At 42.3% G+C, this 24,445-nt stretch overlaps 1 protein-coding gene across 3 annotated transcripts in view; it reads left to right on the top strand.

Annotated features, from left to right (window-relative positions):
• The window catches only part of LOC126236747 (peroxisome biogenesis factor 1), a 404,197-nt gene that overhangs the window by 170,657 nt on the left and 209,095 nt on the right, over nucleotides 1-24,445 (top strand). For all 3 annotated transcript variants that reach the window (XR_007544978.1, XM_049946282.1, XM_049946283.1), the window contains one exon: nucleotides 3,754-3,888. Coding sequence is in view for 2 of the 3 variants with exons in the window: in XM_049946282.1 (XP_049802239.1) it covers nucleotides 3,754-3,888 (135 nt within the window). In the remaining variant the exon portion in view is untranslated. The remainder of the gene's footprint in view (nucleotides 1-3,753; nucleotides 3,889-24,445) is intronic.

Genomic DNA, 24,445 nt, shown 5'->3' on the forward strand with positions numbered 1-24,445 from the left:
GTGTGAAGTTGGCCATTGGACAGGTGGAGGTCAACGTCAAGGAAAGTGGCATGGGATTTGGAGTAGGACCAGGTGAATCTGATGGAACCAAAGGAGTTGAGGTTGGAGAGGAAATTCTGGAGTTCTTCTTCACTGTGAGTCCAGATCATGAAGATGTCATCAATAAATCTGTACCAAACTTTGGGTTGGCAGACCTGGGTAACCAAGAAGGCTTCCTCTAAGCGACCCATGAATAGGTTGGCGTACGAGGGGGCCATCCTGGTACCCATGGCTGTTCCCTTTAATTGTTGGTATGTCTGGCCTTCAAAAGTGAAGAAGTTGTGGGTCAGGATGAAGCTGGCTAAGGTAATGAGGAAAGAGGTTTTAGGTAGGGTGGCAGGTGATCGGCGTGAAAGGAAATGCTCCATCGCAGCGAGGCCCTGGACGTGCGGAATATTTGTGTATAAGGAAGTGGCATCAATGGTTACAAGGATGGTTTCCGGGGGTAACAGATTGGGTAAGGATTCCAGGCGTTCAAGGAAGTGGTTGGTGTCTTTGATGAAGGATGGGAGACTGCATGTAATGGGTTGAAGGTGTTGATCTACGTAGGCAGAGATACGTTCCGTGGGGGCTTGGTAACCAGCTACAATGGGGCGGCCGGGATGATTGGGTTTGTGGATTTTTGGAAGAAGGTAGAAGGTTGGGGTGCGGGGTGTCGGTGGGGTCAGGAGGTTGATGGAGTCAGGTGAAAGGTTTTGCAGGGGGCCTAAGGTTCTGAGGATTCCTTGAAGCTCCGCCTGGACATCGGGAATGGGGTTACCTTGGCAAACTTTGTATGTGGTGTTGTCTGAAAGCTGACGCAGTCCCTCAGCCACATACTCCCGACGATCAAGTACCACGGTCGTGGAACCCTTGTCCGCCGGAAGAATGACGATGGATCGGTCAGCCTTCAGATCACGGATAGCCTGGGCTTCAGCAGTGGTGATGTTGGGTGTAGGATTAAGGTTTTTTAAGAAGGATTGAGATGCAAGGCTGGAAGTCAGAAATTCCTGGAAGGTTTGGAGAGGGTGATTTTGAGGAAGAGGAGGTGGGTCCCGCTGTGACGGAGGACGGAACTGTTCCAGGCAGGGTTCAATTTGGATAGTGTCTTGGGGAGTTGGAACATTAGGAGTAGGATTAGGATCATTTTTCTTCGTGGCAAAGTGATATTTCCAGCAGAGAGTACGGGTGTAGGACAGTAAATCTTTGACGAGGGCTGTTTGGTTGAATCTGGGAGTGGGGCTGAAGGTGAGGCCTTTGGATAGGACAGAGGTTTCGGATTGGGAGAGAGGTTTGGAGGAAAGGTTAACTACTGAATTAGGGTGTTGTGGTTCCAGATTGTGTTGAAAGGAATTTTGAGGTTTTGGAGGGAGTGGAGCTGGAAGTGGGAGATTGAGTAGATGGGAGAGACTGGGTTTGTGTGCAATGAGAGGAGGTTGAGGTTTGCTGGAAAGGTTGTGAAGGGTGAGTGAGTTGCCTTTCCGGAGGTGGGAAACCAGGAGATTGGATAGTTTTTTGAGGTGGAGGGTGGCATGCTGTTCTAATTTACGGTTGGCCTGTAGGAGGATGCTCTGAACAGCCGGTGTGGATGTGGGAGAGGAAAGATTAAGGACTTTTATTAAGGATAGGAGTTGACGGGTGTGTTCATTGGCTGAGTTGATGTGTAGGTGAAGGATTAGGTGGGTGAGGGCAACGGATTGTTCGTTTTGGAACTGGTATAGGGACTGATGGAAAGAGGGGTTGCAGCCAGAGATGGGAACTTTAAGTGTGAGGCCTTTGGGGGTAATGCCAAATGTCAGACAAGCCTGAGAAAATAGAATATGGGAGCGTAATCTGGCTAGGGCGAAGGCATGTCTGCGGAGGGAATGTAAATAAAACTTAATGGGGTCGTTGTGGGGGTGTTTTGCGGGTGACATGGTACTAGAAGGTTGAAAGTGTAACATGAGGCTGAAATGAAAATGAATATAAAAATATGTGGGGAGAGATAAGGGTGAAGTAGAAAGCAAATTGAGATCTGGTGTGAAAAGAGGCGAAAAGGGGTTGGTTGGAGCTGGGTTATGTTGATCCTGTGGTGAAATGGTGTAGGTAGATAACGATGTGCATAAAAGTTAGGTGGTTGTGTTGCCGCCAAAACACGTTAAAGGGTGGAGAAATTCGGGAAAATTTCGAAAAAACTACGTGAGTATGTATTAAAAGTAGTGGTATGGTGGTGGCAGATTATGGAAATGAGGCTAACAATTGTCTGGTGGAGAAATAATGACGTTAAAACCTGTGGGAAGCGGCTAAAAATGATCGGTGATGTGAAAAAACGGAAATCGAAATAAAGCAAAAGTTATTAAAACTAGCCGAAAAGGTTGTTTAATAGCTGAAAGGAGATGTTTGTGAACTCGAAACGGTGGATTTTAGCAGTAGCGGAAGAAAAAATTTTTTTGGTTGTGTTTTGGAAGTGGGTTACGTATTATTACGTATTGTTGAGTATATATCGGCGGGATAAAATTGTATAGTGGAGTACGGTAAAAAAGAGAAGGTGAATACAAAGGGAAACTACTGGCAAAAACAGAAGGAGGAAATAAGACGACAGAAAAGACTTCGAAATGTAACAGTGACAATAACAAACGTCATTGTTGGGTTCAAATTATGATATGAATATAACAGAGGGAAACATTCCACGTGGAAAAATATATCTAAAAGAAAGATGATGAGACTTACCAAACAAAAGCGCTGGCAGGTCGATAGACACACAAACAAACACAAATATACACACAAAATTCAAGCTTTCGCAACAAACTGTTGCCTCATCAGGAAAGAGGGGAAGGAGAGGGAAAGACGAAAGGATGTGGGTTTTAAGGGAGAGGATAAGGAGTCATTCCAATCCCGGGAGCGGAAAGACTTACCTTACGGGGAAAAAAGGACAGGTATACACTCGCACACACACCCATATCCATCCACACATACAGACACAAGCAGACATATTTAAAGACAAAGAGTTTGGGCAGAGATGTCAGTCGAGGTGGAAGAGTAGAGGCAAAGAAGTTGTTGAAAGACAGGTGAGGTATGAGTGGCGGCAACTTGAAATTAGCGGAGATTGAGGCCTGGCGGATAACGAGAAGAGAGGATATACTGAAGGGCAAGTTCCCATCTCCGGAGTTCGGATAGGTTGGTGTTGGTGGGAAGTATCCAGATAACCCGGACGGTGTAACACTGTGCCAAGATGTGCTGGCTGTGCACCAAGGCATGTTTAGCCACAGGGTGATCCTCATTACCAACAAACACTGTCTGCCTGTGTCCATTCATGCGAATGGACAGTTTGTTGCTGGTCATTCCCACATAGAATGCATCACAGTGTAGGCAGGTCAGTTGGTAAATCACGTGGGTGCTTTCACACGTGGCTCTGCCTTTGATCGTGTACACCTTCCGGGTTACAGGACTGGAGTAGGTGGTGGTGGGAGGGTGCATGGGACAGGTTTTGCACCGGGGGCGGTTACAAGGATAGGAGCCAGAGGGTAGGGAAGGTGGTTTGGGGATTTCATAGGGATGAACTAACAGGTTACGAAGATATATTTTTCCACGTGGAATGTTTCCCTCTGTTATATTCATAACTTAAATATTCAGTTTTTATAATCCTCTCATTATACTTTCAAGGCAAAAGCATACTTTGTAACTCTATTCTGCAAAGGTATGTTTAATATATTTTGGTTTATGATGTAAAACACTCAAAGGTTTTAATTGTTTCAGTATCCAGAACTGTTTGAGCAGTCTCCTTTACGTCACCAAAGTGGTGTTCTGCTGTATGGATCTCCAGGAACTGGGAAAACACTACTGGCTGGTGCCATGGCCCAAGAGTGTGGACTGAAATTTATTAGCGTTAAGGTGAGGTTTATTATAAGAACTGCTATCCTCTACAAATATACTTACCTATCTTGAATTTTACTTTATGATGATGTGCCTTCATAAATATTTTGTGATGTATACGGTACAGAATTTGTTTGATAAAAACAGTATAATGAAAATCAAAGTATGTTTCAAGCTGCAGCTTAATATCTCTCCAGGTGTTTGTCGCCCCACATAGCTTAATTGCTATTTCTTTTCCCCCTGTGTCAGAACAATGTGGTTCTCAATTATCAAAGCAAAAGAAATTGCTGTGGTTTGGTGGACTGTTAGGGACTTTTAACAATTATAAGATCACTATAGTACATAAAGTGGGTCATCTTGGGCAGATGTGAGTTAAAAAGGTACACCACATGCTTTGTGTCAGAACATTTACATAGCGATAACAATTTTAAAAAAGAAGGAAAAAAAGAAAGAAAACAGGAAGGGCAGATAAAAAGGTTTTACCCTTCTGTGTACAGAAAGAGCTGATGAGTGGCAGGAATGCTAAAATTTTCAAAACACCTTCATAAGCAAAGGCTTTTGTGGAGACCACAATAGTCAGTCAAGGAAACAATTTAATGCAAAACATGTTTCATAAAATTTTACAATGGTAACAGAGCTATACAATATCTGTAATTACAGCGAGAGTGTTGTGAGATGCAACTAGCTACTGTAGTAAGGTACTGACAAGGATGTGGAACCATACCGACTCCAGTGTCATGGCCAACTGCACTGGGTTTCTTGGTTGAGGATTTGTGGCGTGAACAGCCCGATTGGTGTGGCCCCACAGATTCTCAGTTGGGTTTAAATCTGGGGAATTTGTGCCAGGGGAGTATTGTAAACTCTTTCTGATGCTCTTCGAACCACGCATGCACACTGTGAGCTATGCGACAAGTTGTGTTGTCCTATTGGTAGATGCCGTCATACTGAGGAAAAACAAATTACATGTAGGTAGATAAAAGATTCACTCAGCATGCAGCGGCAGAACACACATATTAAAGACAGCTGTAATTGGCAAGCTTTTGGAGCCAGTGGATCATCCTTTGGGCAGAAGGGTTGGCGGGGAAGGATGAGTGGTGAAGGAAAAGGACTGGAGAGGTGTAGGAAAAGGGGTAGATTTTTGAAAGTCACCCAGAACTGCGGGTCATGGGAGACTTTCCCTAAATCTACCCCTTTTCCTACACCTCTCCAATTCTTTTCCTTCATCTGTCTGCCTTCCCTTTCAACCTTCTACCTGAACAAGAATCCACTGGCTCCGAAAGCTTCACAATTACAACTGTCTTTTACATGTGTGTTCTGCTGCCGCGTGGTGAGTGGATATTTTATCTATCCAGTTAAATTATTTTGTCAATATTGATTGTTTACATTGTTATAAACTACATGTAGGGGTGGACATGATCCTCAAGGATAGATGTATATGTTTTCTGAACCATTGTCACTTCCAGAATGATGAGATCACTCAGGGAATGCCCTACAGCTTGGATTCTTTTGATGATTATTGCAGGTTGTTTGCTTTCAGATGTTTCACGCCAATGGAGCATAAAACGTGATTCATCTAAAAATGCCACCACTCGCCACACATTGGACATCCAGTTGCAGTATTGATATTCAGCTTTCATCGCTGATGAACTGCATTTAGCATGGGTGCTGAACCAGACGTATGCTGCGGAAACCCATACACTGTATTGTTCACTGAACAGTTGTTGATGAGGTGCTGTAGGTTGCCCCATTGTTAATTTAGGTGGTCAGCTGCTCAACAGTTGGATGTCTGTTCGCCTGTACACATCTCCACAGGCATCGTTCAACCCTGTCATCTGTGGTCCACGGTGCACAACTCAGCACCAGTTTTGGATAGGGCCATTTTTCCATTCTTGGTTTACTTTAAACATGGCGGCATGTAAACAGTTTACAAATTTATCCATTTCAGAAACTGTTCAATCCTTGGCTCAAAAGCCAGTGGTCACATTCTTCTGGACACCAGATAAATCGCTCTGTTTCCACGTTACAACAGCAACTGCACTGTTTTTTGTGTCCCTCTCACATGCTTTATATACCGGTCACTGATAGTGCTGTCACCTGCCATCTGTGAGTGGTTATGGCAAGTTGATGTAGAACATAGTTGGTGGTCATATTAATGTGACTCGACCATGAATTTGGAGAGATTTTTCTTCCTTCACACTTATTGACACCTTTGCTTCACAAATTGTGAATTGGAATTTAATCCAGAGCATCGGTGCAAAATCTTGTGATTTGAGAACATTTCACCATCATCTCTCCTCTCCTTGGTGGCCAAATATTGATAGTGAAAGTTTCTTCCTTGAATTGGATATCTTGAGTCAAGTACTATTTCAGAGCCATGCAATAGGCACCTTGACCGTGATATTGGGTATAATTTGAGGCCCCACACTTAGAATGGTGATCATACTGTGATGGAATATGATTGGATTCAGGTCCTACGTAGAGGAACATAAACTCCTAATGCAGGTAAGATCTATATGGATGTGTACACAGAGACATTTTAAACTATTTGAATCTGCTGTATTAATGTGCTATTTTTCTACCATAACAATGATCTTGGCAGAGGAAAGGAAGTGTGTTAGTGAGAAATTTTTCCCTGCCACTTCTGTGGCTCTAAACATTCCGCTTCAAGCATTCACTCTACTGACAGCCACATATCGCGAATTTGTGGTCTATTGTGTATATCTGCCGCTATATGAGTCTGTTTAATATGACACTCTGAGCCAATTTATTATTCACTCCTACTACTCATTTCTCTCCTGGTCAGTTCAGCATCGATTGTAGATTATCTGACGTACCCCTTCTCATTGTGGTTCACGAACTGAACAGAATGTCTCTGAAAAGATGCCAAGACAGGGCCAAGGATTCACTGAAGCATATTATAAATCTGATACACTATGCATCCTTTCCAAGATCTCAGCTTTTGTCAAAAGACAGTTCCCACCCAACTAGCATGAGGAGCATTGCTGTATGATGAAATTCTGGTGGCACTGTAAAGGTTTAAATTCAGACCTATAGCAGTGTACAACACAACATTTTGAGCCGCAGGGAGAAATAATAGTGGATAATTAAGCTGAACAAAAATAGATCTCGGTAGTGTTGCAGATCTCATATGACGGCATTGGAAGAAGTTGTGGCCTAGCAGAGAGATAGTATTGTTATCAATGAAATTTTCTATATATTCCTTTGCTGCAGTTGCTACACCTTGCACAATATCACAAATAATGTGCCAGCTTAATATGTGGGATTGTTTTCTTTATACAGAATTGTATAATGGTGTATTATGTGCATGTCTTCCAACAGTATAAACTGGAATACTCTGCTATCATAGCATTCTTCATTTTATATCATTTATCATCAAACAAAAATCTATTCATAGTTAGAGGAATTTTACCAGAACTCTAATTCTACATTGTCAACCATTAGGAAATAGGTGACTGTTTTAAAGTGTAACCCACTTCTCTACGATAGGTTCCCAATGAAGAATGCCTCAAAACTGCTTTCATAGAAATTGGGAATAAGTATCAATCAAAAGAGTTAAAAAGCTTACCTTATTAGCCACTCTTTCTTGAAATTATCTGCATACATAAAGTCAAAGAAGACTGATAAATTCTGTTAATTACATGGCAAGGAGTGGTGTTCATTGTAAAGCTGCATGAAAAGTAGTAGTGTATGCTGTATATTGGCCATCGGACAGCGAGATTAATATCCTGCAGAGTCCACTATCAATGAGTTCTCTGGCAGCTGGTAAGAGGTACCAGTGGGCCATCACATGGACATGGCCGCTATTGTCAAGTCGTCGATTAAATCTGACCACTGGGCAGTTGCAAAACTTTTAATCCTGCTGTGCTAATGCCTGTACCTCACTTGCACTGTACTTTTGTGACCTGGCTTTTTACTTTATTTCATGTCAGGAGGTTTATTTCAGTTGGACTATGCTTAAGATTTTTCTTATAAGGAATAATGACTGATTTGCTTGACCCTGGACTCTCTTGTTGTATTCTTCAATTTATGATCCGGTGCAGAAGGGAATTGTGAACTATCAAGTGATAATATTGTATCCATATTATTTGTATAATAAAGAGCATGTTGCTCTGTGGCATGTGCAGTATTTGCAATGAGGTTCCTCTCCCCCTCTCCCTCCCTGACCCCCTCCCCCTCCATCACCCCCTCCCTCACCCCCTCTCTCATCCCCTCCCTCTCCCTCTCCTCCATCACCCTCAACAAACAAATTCATACAATGAAATGATGTGACAAATGAATTGAAATAAGAAATTACGTTTATACCAGTTAACTGAATAAATGTAATGATCAAAATCATTTCAATAAAGATTTAAAAATAAAAAATTTAAAGCACTTGATGAGATTCAAGCCCATGACTTTCAACACACAAAAAAGCACTCAGTCATCAGGCCATATGTGGCCCACCGGGACCATCCAACCACCGTGACATCCTCAGCTGAAGATGCGTATAGGAGGGGTGTGTGGTCAGCACACCGCTCTCCCATTCGTTATGATGGTTTTCTATGACCGGAGCCGCTACTATTCGGTCGAGTAGCTCCTCAATTGGCGTCACAAGGCTGAGTGCACCCCAAAAAATGGCAACAGCGCATGGCAGTCTGGATGGTCACCCATCCAAGTGCCGGCCACACCCAACAGCACTTAACTTCGGTGATCTGACGGAAACTGGTGTATCCACAGTGGCAAGGCCGATGCCCCTCTGCACATAAAGGTCTTACACTATCCATTACACCATACAACTAGTCTAGAAAATTCTTGTCTTTTAACACTGTTGAGCATCATGTAGAATCCCCAATTTCTTTCATCTATCACTCACAAATGTGGATACACCAGGTGAATGACTGCAGGGTGTGATACCTGGGATTTTAGCCCATATCACCATACAGATGGTTTCAGAAAATTGTTCCCACCACTGGGGTCCTCTCCTTGTAAGTTCAGTGAATATGGATCCAGAATACATCAAACAGTGGGGACAACAGCTGCAACTTCAAATGAAACAGCAGGCACAAGGAGGAGACAATGAAATTGACAACTACAACTTCAGTGGCAGTACCAGACACGACAGGGTGAAATGTAAAAGCAAATACTGGAACAGCAACAGATTATAGTACAATGGCTCCTAGCCAGAACAGTAGTCACCACCAACAATTGTACCTCATCATCCAGAAGACAGACTGGGATTCATATTACATATGTGTGCAGTTACACTTCCTTGCAAGCAGCTAAACAATGTGCTTTGCTGCTATCTACAAATCCCAAAAATTATCTCTTTGACAAAAATTATGTCCTCTCAATAAAGAGTGTTTAGATTTGTCTGAAATTTGTAGTTTGCTCTCTAAGCATAACATTTTCATTGTGACAAAAAGTCACATCAATAATATGCCGAATGGGTAAGTGCTCTCAAATGGCTGACCTGCAAGTATCAGTTTTTGTGCAAAAATAAAAACTAAAACAATCTTATGCTGAAACATTAGTTCATGGCATAATAAATGCACCAAATAAAGAAGCTTGTGCACAGACATTGAGATTAACAGATCCTGCTCCCAAAGAAGTTATAACAATAGCGGAGGAAAGCAGGGTATTTTGTGTAAAATTGCTTAAAATATTGAATGCAGCACTGCAGAATTTTGATGAAAGTGAGGTATATTTCTTAAAACTATATTTCCATTCACACCACAGCAGATGTTATCAGAATTAATCAAGTTCATCTTCATAATGCAACTTGAGATTCAGACCCTGATGCCCATTTAGGGAAAAAGTCCAAGCAACAAATCAGCAGAGCATGTATTCGACTCATTGCCTTCACATAGTCCCTCTACCACCCAACCTCATCACAATGACAGTAGGAAGTATTATCCAGGCAGTCCAGACTGTTTTGCTAAATATGAGCAACAGGGGGAAAAAATACATTAGAAGAAGAATGGGTATCTTTGAGAGATGAAATAGCGAAGGCGCAAAGGATTAAGTTGGTAAAAAGACAAGGGCTAGTAGAGATCCATGGGTAAAAAAAGAGATATTTAATTTAATTGATGAAAGGAGAAAATATAAAAATACAGTAAATGATGCAGGCAAAAGGAAATAGAAATGCCACAAAAAAAGGGGGGGAGGGGGAGAGAGAGAGAGAGAGAGAGAGAGAGAGAGAGAGAGAGAGAGAGAGTGACAGGAAGTGCAAAATGGCTAACCAGGAATGGCTAGAGTACAATTGTAAGGGTTTACAGGAAAGATGGAAATTAAAGAGAACTTTGGAGTAGAGAGAACAACCTGTATGAACATCAAGAGTTCAGATGGAAAACCAGCCCTAAGCAAAGGTGGGAAAGCAGAAAGGTGGAAGGAGTATATGGAGGGTCTGTCCAAGGAGTCTTACTTGGAGGGCAATATTATGGAAATGGTAGAGGATGTAACTGAAGATGAGATGGGAGATAGGATATTGCATGAAGAATTTGACAGAGCACTGAAAGACCTAAGTCGAAACAAGGCCCCGGGAATGGACAACATTCCGACAGAACTACTGATAACCTTGGGAGAGCCAGCCGTGACAAAACTCTTCCATCTGGCTAGAAAGATGTATGAGACAAGCAAAATACCCTTAGACTTCAAGAAGAATATAATAATTCGAATTCTGAAGAGAGCAAGTTCTGACAGGTGCGAAAATCTCCAAACTATCAGTTTAATGTGTCACAGTTGCAAAATACTAACTTGAATTCTCTACAAAAGGATGGAAAAGCTGATAGAAGCAGAGCTTGGGGAAGGTCAGTGTGGATTTCAGAGAAATGTAGGAACACACAAGGCAATACTGACCCTATGACTTCTCATAGAAGATAGGTTAAGGAAAGGCAAACCTACATTTATAGTACTTGTTGACTTAAAGAAAGCTTTTGACAATGTTGACTGGAATACTCTCTTTCAAATTCTAAAGATGGCAGGTGTAAAATACATGGAGCAGAGTGCTATTTACATTTTGTAGAGGAACCAGATGCCAATTATAAGATTTAAGGGTAATGAAAGGGAAGCAATGGTTAAGAAGGAATGAAACTAGGTTGCACCCTATCCCTGATATTATTCAATCTATATATTCAGTAAGCAGTGAAGGAAACAAAAGAAAAATTTGGTGTAGGAATGAAAGTCCATGGAGAAGAAATAAAAACTTTGAGGTTTGCTGATGACGTAATACTGTCATAGACAGCAAGGGACTTGAAAGAGCAAGTGAACGGAATGGGCAGTGTCTTGAAAGGACGATATAAGATTAACTTCCACAAAATTAAGAAGGGGATAATGGGACGCAACCAAATTAAATCAGGTGATGCTGAGAGAGTTCAATTAGGAAATGAGACCCTTAAAACAGTAGACAAGTTTTGCTATTTGGGTATCAAAACAACTGATGATGGTTAAAGTAGAGAGGATATAAAATGTAGACTGGCAGTGGCAAGAAAAGTATTTCTGAAGAAGGGAAATTTGTTAACATTGAGTAGAGATTTAAGTGTCTGAAAAACTTACCTGAAAATATTTGTGTGGAGTGTAGCCATGTATGGAAGTGAAACACAAACAATGAACAGTTCAGACGGGAAGAGGATAGAAGCTCTTGAAATGTGGTGCTCCAGTAGAATACTGAAGATTAGATGGATAGATCATATAAGTAAGGAGGAGGTACTGAATAGAATTGGGGGAAAAATTTGTGGCACAACCTGCCTAGAAGAAGGGATTGGTTGGTAGGACACATTCTGAGACATCTAGGGGTCACCAATTTATTACTGGAGGGAAGTGTAGGGGGTATAAATCATAGAGGTAGACCAAGAGATGAATACAGTAAGCAGTTGCTGAAGGATGTAGGTTGCAGTGATTATGTGGAGATGAAGAGGCTTGCACAGGGTAGAGTAGCATGGGGAGTTGCATCAAACCAGTCATTGGACTGAAGAAAACAACAACAACAACACACTCATTGCCCATATAGGGAAACAAACTGTGTGCAGTGCTCTAAACAGATACTTGTCGCAGAAAATTGCAAATGAGGCTCTGCATCACACCGACAACACTGCAGTAGCATTAACTTGTTACAGCCATAGCTGACCCCTTCAAAGAGCAACTGAAAAAATTTTCTCTCCCACTAAGAATGAACTACCAGTTAATAAAATTTGTCATTGATACTGGTTCAGCAGCTTCAGTTATAAACAAGGAAACATGTGTTCTAATGATGATTTGTTCACCATCTCTGTAGCCAACATCACAAAGGTTACCATCTTACAGGCTTTTCACAAATTAAAATATTATCTAATGTGTGCATCTTGTCTGGGAATGTATGAACACCTCATACTGGCCATTGTGTGCCTCAACATTACACAATGTGTGTTTTTGTAACAAGAATGATTTTGTGCATTAACAACCACCATCTACACATCTAAAATATTTCAGTCGAGGTCAGTTACTCCCAGATTATTATTATTATTATTATTATTATTATTGTTAAAGGCACTGACTATCATGTTTGGCTTCCAAAAATTCAGTACATTTCTTTGAGGCACAAAATTTTAGATCTTCCCAAGAGACCATTAACTATTAATCTCTCTGTTTAATCCTGAGGTGACATATACATAATTTATAGTTGGTTTGGTGAGTGACATCTTGCTCTAAATGTAGGAAAATGACAGTTAATGCAAATGAATAAGAGAAACAATCCTGTAATGTTTGAATATGGCCTTAGTGGTGTGCTGCTTGACATGGTCACATCAAGTAAGTAAACATTGAGGCGTAATGTTGCAAAGTGATACAAAATGGAATGAGCATGTCAGGTTGGTAGTAATGTAGGTGAATGCCTTTGTCTAATTGGGAGAATTTTGGGAATGTGTAGATCATCTGTAAAGCAGACATTGTATAGAAGAATAGTGCTACATGTTCTTCAGTACTGCTTGAATGTTTGGGATCCCCTGCCAGTTTGGATGAAAGGAAGACATCCAAGCAATTCAGAGGTGGGCTGTTAGATTTGTTGCTGGTAGGTTCGATCAGCATGCAGTTATTGTGGACATACTTAGTGATGGGAATTCCAGTAAGGAAGACAATGCTCTTTTCATGGAGCATTGTTGTGGAAATTTATTTGAGGCTGACTGCGGTTTGAACCTACTGCCACCAACATACATTTTATATAAGGACCACAAAGGTAAGATGAGAAAAATTAGGGTGCATGTGGAGGCTTATTGACAGTCAATTTCCCTGACTGTGTTTGTGAGTGGAACAGGAAGGAAATATCTAGTAGTGGTATGTGGTACCTTGGCCATGCACTATATGGTGGATTCCTGAGATGTAGAAGAATGGACTTCCAGGGAAAATGACACAATACCTATAGCGCTGTGCTTTCTTCCTCAGCATTTACAATGATTTGATTCACTGTCAACTGGCAGCACCACACAGTAACGCATGTGTCCTATCCACCCTGTCTAAGGGACCAGATCTCAAACTTAAGTATTTGGAAACAAAGTGCTTCCAAATATAGGACACCTTACAAAACTACCTACAATTGTTTGCTGTCACTGCATCTGTAATGGTGAAGGTTATAGCTGAGGATCGTATCCTCAAACAAATTATGAAATACATTAGCCAAGATTATCTGGAACACCTCCCAATGCACTTCCTTCCAGATCCTGCACATATTTTTCCCTAAAAAATGTAATCCAGATGGTGCAGGGAGTACTGATGCTGACATCAGTCAGTGATGACAGTGAGTGCTGGATGCTCATCCCACTACCACTGTGTCACCATGGCACAAATCTCCTGTATGCTGACCACCAGGGGATGTCATGCATGAAGGTTTTGGCTAGCCAAAATGCCTGTGGCATTATGAAGGACATTGAGACGACAGTGCCCTCCTGTGAGAGCTGAACATCAACCCAGTCAGCATGCCTGCAGTGGTACCATGCCTGACCAACACCACAGCTCTCATGGGAGCATGTAAATTTGGACTTTGGTGGCCCATCCCTGCCAGAGATGTGGCTTGTCATAGATGCGTACTCCAGATTCTGTCTGTCATTCAAATGCCAAATACCACAGCATGCGAAACAATAAGTTCTTTGGGTGACAGAAGTTAACAGTGGATGCAAATGCCACCGTGCTGGTATGACACGCCAACAAGCTGTGCCCACGTTTAGTGGATTTTAGCTTGAGACAACCACTACTGTCCCCAGAGCCAGCTCAATACAATTTCAGGTGCCTGGCAGACCCACGTCCCCAGGTTCAGTGCTATCAGAGTTAGTCATTCGTGGAATGGAACTCTTCTCCACCTGTAGCAACAGCGACTTCCCAGCATCAACCCAAATACCAGAACATCAACACCAGCCAACTCCAGCCTCAGTGCCAAATTCCTTCTGCAAGCAGAGATTTTTAGCTCTATGCACCAGTTAAAGGGAGAAGGAATGCTGTATCTCTGACATCCGACTTTGAGTCCAATAACCTGTGATGTATGCTATCGCTGACTCCACTAGCAGCTGGTAAGAGATACCAATGGGCTTTCAAATGGACCTCGTTACTTGTATCAGGCCAGAGATAAAATCCACCCTCTGAGTAGGTGCAAGACACTTTGAATGACACTGAGCTAAGGTCTGTATCTCACTGATGCAGTACTTTCATGGGCTGTGTACCGGATTTCAACTGGATTACATTTAGGATTGCTATTCTATGGATTAGTGACGGACCTGTTTGACACTGCATTATTTGAATTATTCCTCTGGTGTGTTCTACAGTCAATTATCAAATGATTACAGTTTATCCATATTTGCTCTGTGCCAAAAATGTATGTGTTTATTTTCTTTTAAAAACACCAATGTAATCAAATTAATATTAAATTACCACCAGGAGATAAGTAGTAGATATTTAATATACCCAAGAAAGTAACAGCTTTTTTAACAACAGCAGATTTTTTTATAATTCACTGGTTGACTTTTAGCTGTCATAAGCATCAACTGCAGGCATTTTGATGATTTTGTTAGTATAGTGTAGAGATGAACTTTATATGATTTGCTGGTCTTTAATCAATGTACATCTTGATGTGTTCCACATGACTTCTTGATGAGATCGATCTGTAGTATGTGGTGATAGAGTGAGTGAGGTAGTGAATATATGAATGAAATGTTGAAAGTGCAAAATGTGGCATTGGAATGTCCTTGAGTAAAGGTGCAGAGAATAATTGACGCCATAGAAATTCTGGAGGAAAGATATGGCAAACTTTATGTAAAGAATTAACTATGCAAATGCTTTGAGCGAGATGGGTGTCACATTTGCTAAGTAGTGGTGAAATAATTTGTGGGAACAAGTTTTCATCAGTATTTGGGCAGTTTTTTAGAGTCCAACTGATATTGTGAGATTATTATGTAGGTCCATGTCAGGGAAGAGTGTGAGAGGGAGAGGGAGAGGGAGGAGGAGGAGGAGGAGGAGGAGGAGAAGAAGAAGAAGAAATGGAGGGGAACTGAATATGGTGTGGAAGCCAATACCACTGCTGCACCTCTAAAGAGAGATTAATTTCATGTGTCTGAAAGTCACGGCCATTGTTGTCTGAGAAGGAAAAAGGCTTCAAAAACTGGTGACTGCCATGCAACTCTTGTGGACCAACTAGAAGAAAAAGTGTGTAAAAAGATGGTAATAGTGTGAAAGGAAGTAACTGCCCAAAAAGGTGGTTCCTGAGTGGGAAAAGTGTGTATTTGAAATACAAGTAGTTTGATCATCCATTTTTTCACTAAGTTTGGCAATTAAGAAATACTTTTAATTTCCTTTTAAATGCTATATGGCTATCTGTCAGACTTTTGATGCTATTAGGTAAGTGACCAAAGGCTTTTGTGGCAGCATAATTTAACCCCCTTCTGAGCCAAAGTTAGATTTAACCTTGAGTAGTGAAGATCATCCTTTCTCCTAGTGTTGTAGCCATGTACACTGCTATTACTTTTGAATTCATTCAGATTGTTAATAACAAATTTCATAGGTGAATATATATATTGTGAGGCTACAGTGAAGATGTATAGCTCTTTAAATAAGTGTCTGCAGGATGATCTTGGATGAGCTCCAACAATTATTCTGATTACACACTTTTGTGCAATGAACACTCTTTAACTCAGTGATAAGTTACCCCAGAATATGATGCCATACGAAAGCAGAGAATGAGAATAGGCGTGGCAAGCTAATTTACTGAGATGTATATTGCCAAAATTTGCAATGACCCTAATAGCATAAGTAGCTGAACTCAAATGTTTTAGCAGATCCTCAGTGTGTTTTTTCCAGTTCAACCCCTCATCAATGCATAGACCTAAAAATTTTGATTATTCTACTTTAGCTACTGATTTCTGATCGAAGTCTATATTTATTAATGGTGTCATTCCATTTACCGTGTGGAACCGTATGTACTGTGTTTTGTCAAAGTTTAATGAGAGCACATTTGCAGATAACCACTTAATGATTTTCTGAAAAACATCGTTTACAATTTCACCAGTTAATTCTTGTCTGTTGGGTGTGATAGCTACACTTGTATCATCGGCAAAAAGTACCAGCTTTGCATCTTCATGAATATAGAATAGCAAGTCATTAATATATATTAAGAACAGCAGAGGACCCAAGACCAAATCTTGCGGCACCCCATTCTTGATTGTTCCCCAGTTTGAGAAATCACCAGTTTTTTGCATATTATGTGAACTGCTTATTTCAACTTTCTGCACTCTCCCAGTTAGGTATGATTTAAACCATTTGAGTGCTGTCCCATTCATACCACAGTACTTGAGCTTATCTAGAAATATTCCATGATTTACACAATCAAAAGCCTTTGAGAGATCACAAAAAATCCCAACAGGTGACTTCTAGTTACTCAGAGCATTTAATATTTCATTAGTGAAAGTAAATATAGCATTTTCCATTGAAAAACCTTTCTGGAAATCAAACTGACATTTTGTTAAAACTTTATTTTTACAATGGTGTGAAGCTACTCCACAAGACGTTACTTTTTTGAGAATTGTGGTAAAAGAGATGTTATGGAAAGGCACTGGTGGGGCTTTAGCTCAACCAAAAATAAGGTTTACAAATATCTCTAGACTACTGAGCAGGTCAGTTAAGCATAGTGTGTAGTGTGTGATGTAATGCCCTAACATGACAAAATTATTGTTCAGTGTGTTGGGGCAGCTTACAAGGAATGCCAACAATATCTACTTTTTGACCTTTATAATACCACATAAGTAACCTGACAATTTCCTTGTTGTTGGGAAGGAAGTAATTTCAATTGTGTCAACTTGGGATGAATTGTACCAACCTCACAAATTATGTAAGGAAGGTGTAGGAGAATATCATAAATCTTCACCTTGAGTGTGTGTGTGTGTGTGTGTGTGTGTGTGTGTGTGTGAGTGAGAGAGAGAGAGAGAGAGAGAGAGAGAGAGAATACATCTAATTACTAATTATAGCAAGCATGAATGAACGTTCTGTATGTTACAGCATTCACAACAGTGCAAGTCAAACAACAAAAGATAATGCAATTTATATTCTTCTGCTTAGTATGTGTCTTTTAAGGACATTGTATAAATGTAATTCCAAGCCTGCTGCTAAGTTTGGTTGCTTTTATTTAGCAATAGATCCATTTCACCTGAGTTGCCATCATCACGTTATTTCTGATGGTTTTGGCATTCATGTGATACCGATGGTTCTATTACTGTCTGTCTGCTTGTTAGATACATTCTGTTGGTATTACTGTAATAATAATAGTTGATTATAAAGTGATAACTAACTATTATTACTACTGTCACCTACTATTGCTACTACAGTAACGTAACATAACCACAGATTTCACATGGAAGACATGACCATCAGACATAACATCAGTTCAGCCAAAATAGACCCATTGTAAAATAAAATCCGTCAAACTTATCAGGGTACATGGAGCTCTAATTATACAAAAAAATGATGCATTTACTACAAGCCAGTGTATAATCCTTGTTGGAATCTGCCTACAAATTTTTAAGTGGAGTGGCATCTTAGTTTATGCTTTCATCTCCAAAGTTTTAAGAAACTTGCTGGGCTTTTGAAGGTCAGGCATTAAATTTTACTTCCAATACTAATGTCACAAATTATGAGAGTTGAGGAGCATGAAAGGGCAACAATGATTGAGACAGAAGTAAGACAAGTTGGCAGTCAGTCCTGATGTTATTCAACCTGTACTTTGAGCGAGTAGTGAAGGAAACCAAAGAAAAATTTGCAAGTAGGGATTAAAGTTCAGGAAGAAGAAATAAAAGCCTTTATGTTTGCCAGTGGCACTGTAATTCTGTCAGAGACAACAAAGGACATTGAAGAGTAGCTGAATGGAACTGACAGTTTCTTGAAAGGAGGATATAAGATGAACATCAAAAAAAGTAAAACGAGGTTTTGTGTCCCACCTGGAAGGTGGCACATGGGTAGGAGCAGGAAAAGGTAATACACGTTGGTACTGCAAATACAGTTAAAGCACCTTTACCAGTGTACAAACATATGCGAACATATTACATAACTTTAGATAATGACATGTAGGTGCAACGTTGTGGCCCCATCATAACTGATGCAAAGTCTCAATAGCAAACTAAGCTGAAGCGATGTTTCCTGGCTGCCTGCACTCGATGAAATGGGGAGAATCTGGAGTGATGCTTGTAGAGCTCTCCAGTGCCGGCTAGAGGGCACTGTCGTCAGTGTCAGTGTTGTCATCGCAACTTAACAACTTGGCCCTCGCTGTAGCATCTTAGCTATCGATACCACACAAGGGTAATGGAATGTAGTTGAAATAAATCAGGTGATGCTGAGGGAATAAGACTAGAAAATGAGGCAAGTGAAGTGGTAGACAAATTGTATTATTTGGGTAGCAAAATAACTGATTATGGCCAAAGTAGAGAAGATATAAAATATATACTGGCAGTGGAAGTAAAAACCGTTATATATCAACATCAAATGTAGATGTGTTAAGAAGTCTTTTCTGAAGGGATTTGTCTGAAGTGTAGCCATGTATGGAAATGAAATGTTTATGATAATCAGTTCAGACAAAAATTGAAAGAAACTTTTATGGTGCTACAGAAGAATGCTGAAGACTAGATGGGTAAATTGCATAACTAATGAGGAGGTACTGAATAGCTTTGGAAGAAAAGAAATTTGTGACCCAACTTGACTAAGAAAAGGGATTGGTTGATAGGGCAGTTTCTGAGACATTAAGAGATCATCAGTTAAGTATTATATATATATATATATACATATATATATATATATATACATACACATATATATATATATATATATATATATATATATATATATATATATATATATATATATATAAAAAAACAAAGATGATGTGACTTACCAAATGAAAGTGCTGGCAGGTCGACATACACACAAAATTCAAGCTTTCGCAACAAACTGTTGCCTCATCAGGAAAGAGGGAAGGAGAGGGAAAGACGAAAGGATGTGGGTTTTAAGGGAGAAGGTAAGGAGTCATTCCAATCCCGGGAGTGGAAAGACTTACCTTAGGGGGGAAAAAAGGACGGGTATACTCTCACGCACACACACACATATCCATCCACACATATACAGACACAAGCAGACATCTCACAAGCAGACATATTTAAAGACAAAGAGTTTTCACATGTGGCTCCGCCTTTGATCGTGTACACCTTCCGGGTTACAGGACTGGAGTAGGTGGTGGTGGGAGGGTGCATGGGACAGGTTTTACACCGGGGGCGGTTACAAGGATAGGAGCCAGAGGGTGGGGAAGGTGGTTTGGGGATTTCATAGGGATGAACTAACAGGTTACGAAGGTTAGGTGGACGGCGGAAAGACACTCTTGGTGGAGTGGGGAGGATTTCATGAAGGATGGATCTCATTTCAGGGCAGGATTTGAGGAAGTCGTATCCCTGCTGGAGAGCCACATTCAGAGTCTGGTCCAGTCCCGGAAAGTATCCTGTCACAAGTGGGGCACTTTTGTGGTTCTTCTGTGGGGGATTCTGGGTTCGAGGGGATGAGGAGGTGGCTCTGGTTATTTGCTTCTGTACCAGGTCAGGAGCGTAGTTGTGAGATGCGAAAGCTGTTGTCAGGTTGTGGGTGTAATGGTTCAGGGATTCCGGACTGGAGTAGATTCGTTTGCCATGAAGACCTAGGCTGTAGGGAAGGGACCGTTTGATGTGGAATGGGTGGCAGCTGTCATAATGGAGGTACTGTTGCTTGTTGGTGGGTTTGATGTGGACGGACGTGTGAAGCTGGCCATTGGACAGGTGGAGGTCAACGTCAAGGAAAGTGGCATGGGATTTGGAGTAGGACCAGGTGAATCTGATGGAACCAAAGGAGTTGAGGTTGGAGAGGAAATTCTGGAGTTCTTCTTCACTGTGAGTCCAGATCATGAAGATGTCATCAATAAATCTGTACCAAACTTGGGGTTGGCAAGCCTGGGTAGCCAAGAAGCTTCCTCTAAGCGACCCATGAATAGGTTGGCGTACGAGGGGGCCATCCTGGTACCCATGGCTGTTCCCTTTAATTGTTGGTATGTCTGGCCTTCAAAAGTGAAGAAGTTGTGGGTCAGGATGAAGCTGGCTAAGGTGATGAGGAAAGAGGTTTTAGGTAGGGTGGTAGGTGATCGGCATGAAAGGAAATGCTCCATCGCAGCGAGGCCCTGGACGTGCGGAATATTTGTGTATAAGGAAGTGGCATCAATGGTTACAAGGATTGTTTCCGGGGGTAACAGATTGGGTAATGATTCCAGGCGTTCGAGAAGGTGGTTGGTGTCTTTGATGAAGGATGGGAGACTGCATGTAATGGGTTGAAGGTGTTGATCTACGTAGGCAGAGATACGTTCTGTGGGGGCTTGGTAACCAGCTACAATGGGGCGGCCGGGATGATTGGGTTTGTGGATTTTAGGAAGAAGGTAGAAGGTAGGGGTGCGGGGCGTCGGTGGGGTCAGGAGGTTGATGGAGTCAGGTGAAAGGTTTTGCAGGGGGCCTAAGGTTCTGAGGATTCCTTGAAGCTCCGCCTGGACATCGGGAATGGGGTTACCTTGGCAAACTTTGTATGTGGTGTTGTCTGAAAGCTGACGCAGTCCCTGAGCCACATACTCCCGACGATCAAGTTCCACGGTCGTGGAACCAGTGTCCGCCGGAAGAATGACGATGGATCGGTCAGCCTTCAGATCACGGATAGCCTGGGCTTCAGCAGTGGTGATGTTGGGAGTAGGATTAAGGTTTTTTTAAGAAGGATTGAGATGCAAGGCTGGAAGTCAGAAATTCCTGGAAGGTTTGGAGAGGGTGATTTTGAGGAAGAGGAGGTGGGTCCCGCTGCGACGGAGGACGGAACTGTTGCAGGCAGGGTTCAATTTGGATGGTGTCTTGGGGAGTTGGATCATTAGGAGTAGGATTAGGATCATTTTTCTTCGTGGCAAAGTGATATTTCCAGCAGAGAGTACGAGTGTAGGACAGTAAATCTTTGACGAGGGCTGTTTGGTTGAATCTGGGAGTGGGGCTGAAGGTGAGGCCTTTGGATAGGACAGAGGTTTCGGATTGGGAGAGAGGTTTGGAGGAAAGGTTAACTACTGAACCTCTCTCCCAATCCGAAACCTCTGACCTATCCAAAGGCCTCACCTTCAGCCCCACTCCCAGATTCAACCAAATAGCCCTCATCAAAGATTATACTGCCCTACACTCGTACTCTCTGCTGGAAATATCACTTTGCCACGAAGAAAAATGATCAAAATCCTACTCCTAATGATCCAACTCCCCAAGACACCATCCAAATTGAACACTGCCTGGAACAGTTCCATCCTCCGTCGCAGCAGGACCGACATCCTCTTCCTCAAAATAACCCTCCCCAAACCTTCCAGGAATTTCTGACTTCCAGCCTTGCATCTCAATCCTTCTTAAAAAACCTTAATCCTACTCCCAACATCACCACTGCTGAAGCCCAGGCTATCCGTGATCTGAAGGCTGACCGATCCATCGTCATTCTTCCGGCGGACACTGGTTCCACGACTGTGGTACTTGATCGTCAGTAGTATGTGGCTGAGGGACTGCGTCAGCTTTCAGACAACACCACATACAAAGTTTGCCAAGGTAACCCCATTCCCGATGTCCAGGCGGAGCTTCAAGGAATCCTCAGAACCTTAGGCCCCCTGCAAAACCTTTCACCTGACTCCATCAACCTCCTGACCCCACCAACACCCCGCACCCCTACCTTCTACCTTCTTCCTAAAATCCACAAACCCAATCATCCCGGCCGCCCCATTGTAGCTGGTTACCAAGCCCCCACAGAACGTATCTCTGCCTACGTAGATCAACACCTTCAACCCATTACATGCAGTCTCCCATCCTTCATCAAAGACACCAACCACCTTCTCGAACGCCTGGAATCCTTACCCAATCTGTTACCCCCGGAAACCATCCTTGTAACTATTGATGCCTCTTCCTTATACACAAATATTCCGCACATCCGGGGCTTCGCTGCGATGGAGCATTTCCTTTCACGCCGATCACCTACCACCCTACCTAAAACCTCTTTCCTCATCACCTTAGCCAGCTTCATCCTGACCCACAACTTCTTCACTTTTGAAGGCCAGACATACCAACAATTAAAGGGAACAGCCATGGGTACCAGGATGGCCCCCTCGTACGCCAACCTATTCATGGGTCGCTTAGAGGAAGCCTTCTTGGTTACCCAGGTCTGCCAACCCAAAGTTTGGTACAGATTTATTGATGACATCTTCATGATCTGGACTCACAGTGAAGAAGAACTCCAGAATTTCCTCTCCAACCTCAACTCCTTTGGTTCCATCAGATTCACCTGGTCCTACTCCAAATCCCATGCCACTTTCCTTGACGTTGACCTCCACCTGTCCAATGGCCAGCTTCACACGTCTGTCCACATCAAACCCACCAACAAGCAACAGTACCTCCATTATGACAGCTGCCACCCATTCCACATCAAACGGTCCCTTCCCTACAGCCTAGGTCTTCGTGGCAAACGAATCTACTCGAGTCCGGAATCCCTGAACCATTACACCCACAACCTGACAACAGCTTTCGCATCTCACAACTACGCTCCTGACCTGGTACAGAAGCAAATAACCAGAGCCACCTCCTCATCCCCTCGAACCCAGAATCCCCCACAGAAGAACCACAAAAGTGCCCCACTTGTGACAGGATACTTTCCGGGACTGGACCAGACTCTGAATGTGGCTCTCCAGCAGGGATACGACTTCCTCAAATCCTGCCCTGAAATGAGATCCATCCTTCATGAAATCCTCCCCACTCCACCAAGAGTGTCTTTCCGCCGTCCACCTAACCTTCGTAACCTGTTAGTTCATCCCTATGAAATCCCCAAACCACCTTCCCCACCCTCTGGCTCCTATCCTTGTAACCGCCCCCGGTGTAAAACCTGTCCCATGCACCCTCCCACCACCACCTACTCCAGTCCTGTAACCCGGAAGGTGTACACGATCAAAGGCGGAGCCACATGTGAAAGCACCCATGTGATTTACCAACTGACCTGCCTACACTGTGATGCATTCTATGTGGGAATGACCAGCAACAATCTGTCCATTCGCATGAATGGACACAGGCAGACAGTGTTTGTTGGTAATGAGGATCACCCTGTGGCTAAACATGCCTTGGTGCACGGCCAGCACATCTTGGCACAGTGTTACACCGTCCGGGTTATCTGGATACTTCCCACCAACACCAACCTATCCGAACTCCGGAGATGGGAACTTGCTCTTCAATATATCCTCTCTTCCCGTTACCCACCAGGACTCAATCTCCGCTAATTTCAAGTTGCCGCCACTCATACCTCACCTGTCATTCAACATCATCTTTGCCTCTTCACTTCTGCCTCGACTGACATCTCTGCCCAAACTCTTTGTCTTTAAATATGTCTGCTTGTGAGATGTCTGCTTGTGTCTGTATATGTGTGGATGGATATGTGTGTGTGTGTGTGTGTGTGTGTGTGTGCGCGAGTGTATACCCGTCCTTTTTTCCCCCTAAGGTAAGTCTTTCCGCTCCCGGGATTGGAATGACTCCTTACCCTCTCCCCTAAAACCCACATCCTTTTGTCTTTCCTTCTCCTTCCCTCTTTCCTGATGAGGCAACAGTTTGTTGCGAAAGCTTGAATTTTGTGTGTGTGTGTGTTTGTGTCTGTCTGTGTATCTATCGACCTGCCAGCACTTTCGTTCGGTAAGTCACATCATCTTTGTTTTTAGATATATTTTTCCCACGTTGAATGTTTCCCTCTATTATATTGATATCAGTAATTTGAACCCAACAATTACGTTTGTTATTGTCACTGTTGCATTTCGAAATCTTTTCTGTCGTCTTATTTTCTCTTTCTGTTTTTGCCAGTAGTTTCACTTTGTATTCACCTTCTCCTTTTTACCGTAATCTGCTATACAATTTTATCCCGCCTATATATACTCAATAATACGTAACCCACTTCCAAACCATAACAAAAAAAAAATTTTTTTTGCCGCTTTCAACACTACCGCCGCTATAAAATCCACCATTTCTAGTTCACAAACAGT

Source organism: Schistocerca nitens, chromosome 2, assembly GCF_023898315.1.
Source record: "Schistocerca nitens isolate TAMUIC-IGC-003100 chromosome 2, iqSchNite1.1, whole genome shotgun sequence".
Taxonomy (NCBI): Eukaryota; Metazoa; Arthropoda; class Insecta; order Orthoptera; family Acrididae; genus Schistocerca; species Schistocerca nitens.